This window comes from Chlorella variabilis, assembly GCF_000147415.1.
Source record: "Chlorella variabilis unplaced genomic scaffold CHLNCscaffold_1, whole genome shotgun sequence".
Lineage (NCBI taxonomy): Eukaryota > Viridiplantae > Chlorophyta > Trebouxiophyceae > Chlorellales > Chlorellaceae > Chlorella > Chlorella variabilis.
The window spans coordinates 1,027,638-1,032,220 of NW_005435087.1; the positions used below are offsets into that span (position 1 = coordinate 1,027,638).

Sequence of the window (4,583 nt, forward strand, 5' to 3'; positions counted from 1 at the left end):
TGCGGAGGCGGCCAGGCTGCTGCGCTGCGAGGCGGAGTTTGTGCGCAAGGCGATGGACCATGGCGGCCTGGGCACGCAGGGTGAGCAGGGGTGGGGGGCTGGGCTGGCTGCGCTGGGGCATGGGGTGGGCAGGGCAGGCAGCAGGCGGCGCGCGGCGGGGCATGGGGCTTGCGCGGCAGGCGGCGGGCAGCAGGCGGCCCCTCGGGCGCAGCAGCCGCCCCTTATCGGGCACAGCAGGCGCCAGAGCAGGGGCTTGGGGGCGCGCCGCTGCTTGCATGCCGCCGCCGACGGCCGCCGCCCCGCACCCAGCCGCGTCCCCGCCGCCGCTGCGCGCCCCGTTTGCAGACTATGCGGCTGCCTGGGAGGCCGTGGCTCGAGACATCATCTACCTGCCCTCCCAGCAGCGCTACACGCGCGCCGCCTCAGCCACCAACGCCGACCGCGTCGCATCGGTGCAGGTGGGTGGGTGTGGGCGGCAGGCGGGCGGGGGCCGTGCGGGGAGGTCTGGAGGCGGGCGTGAGGGAGGCGGGGCAGGCTGCAGGGCAGGCTGCGGGGGCCGCGGCGGATGGCACGGGAGGATACTGCTAGCGGCGCCTCTGGCATCGTGCACGGGTTGCGGCAGCGGCTGGGCTCGCCCCGCCGCCCCCGGCGTGTGGCCCCCGAGCCTCTGCGGCAGCTGCCGCTGCTGCTGCCGCTGCTGCGCGCCCTGCTGCACCTCCTGCTCACCCTGCCCGCCCGCCTGCCCCGCCCGCCCGCTGCGCAGGCCGACTTTGAGGGCGTGCGCAAGGAGATGGAGAAGGAGGCCAAGCGCGCCGCCAAGCTGGAGCAGCGCGTGGGCATCGTGACGGGCGGGCTGGCCGCGCGCCAGCAGAAGCTGCGCGGGGAGGCGGAGGAGGTGTGGGGCACGCTGCGGGCGGCGGCCACCGAGCTGGAGTGCTTCCGGTGAGCAGGGCTGCGCCTGCGCCTGCGCCTGCGCCTGCGGGAGGCGTGGTGCTGGAGGTTCGTTGGTCGGTCGCGGCGCGGCTGATGTGCGCCTGGCAGCTGGCGTCCTGGCATCTGGCTTCTGCCAGCCTCGGCCAGCCTCTGCCAGCCTGCCCGCTTGGCAAGGGAGCGGGTCTCACGGCGGGCCTGCTGGCGCCGCTGTTGTGTGCAGGGCGCTGCATGAGGCGGAGCAGCGGTCTGCCCCCGACCGCATCGAGGCGCTGCAGGCGCTGGTGGCGGCGCAGGCGGCGCGGGAGGGGGACCTGCAGGGGCGGTACAAGCGGCTGTGCGAGGAGCGGGACGACCTGCGCGCCGCGCTGCAGGTGCAGGTGCAGGCGGTGCCCGCGCAGTGAGCCGGCGCCGCCCGGTGGCCTGCCGTCCCTCCCTCTGGTTCATTTCCTCCGCTCCCTCCTTCGTGCTTGCTCCCATTCTCCTGCTGGCCTCTTCTCGCTACTCACTCTCTCTGTGCTTGATAGCCTCGCTTCATCGTGGCGGCGGCGTGGGGCGGCGGCAAGGCTGTGGTCAGTTGCCGCCCACTTGCCTGCTGCCTTGCGGGCTGCTCGTTTCACTGAAGGCGCCCCCTGTTATGTCGGGCGCCCACTGTAAGGCTCTTCCGCTCCGGGTTTGCCGTGCATGGCAGCGGCGGTCTTGACCCCTGGTGGAAGGCTCGCTCACTGTGGAGGCCTCCCAGGCCGCCTCAGCGTGCATTCTCGCTGCTTTCAGTGTAACATATCGATCACCGCCCGCCGCCAAGCCCCCTCCCCTCACATCACAGATGGCATCCCGCGCCAAGCCCGCTGCGGCGGCTGCAGTCAAGAAGCCGCCGGTGGCTCCCAAGAAGGTGGGTGCTGGGAGGGTGGCGGGGCGACGCCATCAGCGCCCTGTGGCGCAGGCCCTCTGGACACCCTCGCCGACGGCAAGCCCGCCCCTCCTGCAGATCATTGACAGCATCAAAGAGGCCACGGGAGCCCAGGAAGAGGAGATTTCGGCCATGTGAGGGGCAGCACCGCGTTAGAGTCGTGGGGGAGCCGGTGATCAGGGGGGCATGGTCAACCCTGTGGGGCTCCCGGGCGCCTCACGGCCTCCCTTGCACCGCCTGCAGGCTGGCAGAGTGCAACTACGACGTCAACGAGGCCACCAGCAGACTCATCGACAGTGAGCGGCGCCGCTGGGCGGGAAGGGTGGCGGCCGCCCTCGCCCTGGGCCCCGCCGCTTGCTCGCCCAGCCAGGGGTGCTCTCCTGCCGCCTGGCTATGCCCAGGAACAGGGAAGTGAGCGTGGTTTCCCTCCCCGCGCCTGCAGATCCCTTCCAGCAGGTCAAGTCGAGGGTTGAGAAGCGCAAAGAGGTGCGGCGGCGGGTGCCCTCGCATCTGCTTGCACGCGCTTCCACCTCGGCCGCCGGGGGCGCGCGTTCTGCGTCCTCGCAGTGCGCCGCCACGGCGCAGGCATGCCGCACAGGCTGCCTGCCCTTGTCTGCATCCTGCTGGGTGGGCAGGCCGGCTCATACGCTGCTTGGTGCGGTTGGTCTCCCTTGCTGGGTGCAGAAGGAGGCGCGCGAGGTCAAGGACAGGCAGACGGAGTCGCGGCAGCGGGCCCAGTCTGGCGGCTTCAGCGGCTCCGGCGGCTTCAGCGGGCGTGGCGGCAGGGGCACCGGCGGCAGGGCCTTTGGAGGCGGCCGCGGTGAGGCAGCACCCACGTGCCGCATGCGTGACCCAGCTCGCCGCCTGCCGTCCTCCGCTCGGCGCCCACACAGCTGCCCTTTCCGCGGCGTGCCGCCGGGCCGGTTGCCACGGAACCACGCCGCAAAGCCTGCCAGCTATGGCTCAAGCGATGCCTCGCCACCTCGCCTGCTCTCCTCTCCTGCAGGCCGCGGAAGCTACCCGCCCCGCACCTCCCCAGACAGCGCTGCCGCCGACAGCTTTGCGGCGCCCGCCGAGGAGGAGGTGCCCTTCAGCTCTGCGCCCGCAGCAGCCGAGCCCGCGGCGCCGCCCGCGCCCACACCCACCTACTCCAAGGCGCCAGGCGATGTGGGGGCGCCCGCTGCGCCCGGCGCGCCCGCCGCACCCGCCGGCCGCACCATGGCTGATGTGCTGAGGGCAAAGGCGGCGGCGCCGGCGGCGGCGCCCGCGCCCGCCCCCGCAGCAGTCGCGCCCGCAGCCGCCGCGCCCGCAGCAGCCGCAGCCGCCGCGCCGGCGGCGGCCGCGCCCGCGGCGCCCTCCCCTACCCCTCCGGCCGCGGAGCCGCCCGCGAGCAACCTGGCAGCAGCGGCCGGCGCCCCCGACGCCAGCACCACCCAGATCAGCAGCAGCCTGGGCCTGGGAGCGGTGGGGCAGCGCTACCAGCCAGCCGCCGCGGCCGTCGCGGAGGCGGCGCCCGCAGCCCCCGCGCCCGCCATGCCCGCCGCCTCGGCGTGGGGCAAGCCCGCGGCGGCGCCCGCCGCCCCCGCAGGCGCGGCCGCCTCTGCCGGCCTCAACCTCATGTCTGCACTGGCTGCCGCCCCGGCGGCTCAGGTGCGCCTCCCGCTGGGCCTGCTATTTGCTGGTGGCTTGCAGCACACCGTGTCACGCAGCCTCCCCCCCTCCCTGCTACATCCCATGGCACACACACCGCCGCTGCCCCACGCCACGCATCCCGCTGCGGCTCACCCCAGCTGGCCTCCCCACCTCCTCGCGCCGCGCCCTCTGCAGGCCCCGCCTGCCTCCGCGGCGCAGCCCGAGGAGGCTGCCCCCGCCTCTGTGCTGATGCCGCCTGCGCCGGCGCAGCCCGTGGCCGCCTCTGCTGCCGCCCCGTCTGTGGACGGCACCATGCTCCAGTTTGGCCAGCTCAACTTTGGCACCGCCACGGGAGACTACGGCACCGGCTTTGCCTCCTTTGACGCCGCCGCGGGTGCGCAGCAGCAGCAGCAAGGAGGCGCACCGGTTCGCCGTGCGACCGCGTGCCTGTGCTTGCTGTTGGCAGGCATGTGGGTGCTCCTCACTTGCCCCTGCTCAACGTCTGCGCTTGCCCCTCCTCTGCCCTGCAGCCGCCAAGCCCGCGGAGCAGGCCGCCGCCCCCACCAGCGCGCAGCAGAAGGCTGCCGAGGCGGCCTTCCAGGGCTACCAGGCGCAGGCGCAGGCCTCCGCCGCGGCGCCCGCCGCCGCCAAGCCCTCCGCCGACTCCGCCGCGCAGGCCGCCGCCCAGCAGTATGCGGGCTACGCCGCGCAGCACGCCGCGCAGCACGCCGCGCAGCAGCAGGCCGCCTACGGCGCCTATGGCGCCTACGCCCAGCCCGGCGCCGCCGCGGCCGCCAAGCCGCAGCAGGCGGCGCAGCAGGCGCAGCAGCAGCAGGCGGGCCAGGCGCAGCAGGCCGCCGCCAGCCAGCAGTACGACGCCGCCGGCTACTATGCCGCGCAGCAGCAGGCGCAGCAGGCGCAGCAGGCGCAGCAGGCGCAGCAGGCGCAGGGGTACAGCCAGCAGGGCGGGCGCCAGGACCGCAAGCAGTACGGCGGCGCCGCCGGCGCCAAGCCGCAGGAGCAGCCTGCCGCGGGGGCGCAGGGCGCGGGCGCCCCCGGCATGCCCCAGAGCCTGGGCCAGATGCCATACGGCGGCATGAGCGCCTACGGC

At 74.7% G+C, this 4,583-nt stretch overlaps 1 protein-coding gene across 1 annotated transcript; it reads left to right on the forward strand.

The window, feature by feature from the left end:
- Window positions 1–1,756: 1,756 nt before the first annotated feature.
- Window positions 1,757–4,572, forward strand: CHLNCDRAFT_133142 (hypothetical protein; the record flags this gene model as incomplete). Its single annotated transcript, XM_005851698.1, has 9 exons — window positions 1,757–1,822; window positions 1,919–1,974; window positions 2,084–2,136; window positions 2,283–2,326; window positions 2,525–2,660; window positions 2,847–3,490; window positions 3,668–3,866; window positions 4,003–4,459; window positions 4,542–4,572. The coding sequence occupies 9 exons, from the start codon at window positions 1,757–1,759 to the stop codon at window positions 4,570–4,572; spliced, it is 1,686 nt and encodes a 561-aa protein (XP_005851760.1).
- Window positions 4,573–4,583: the final 11 nt, after the last annotated feature.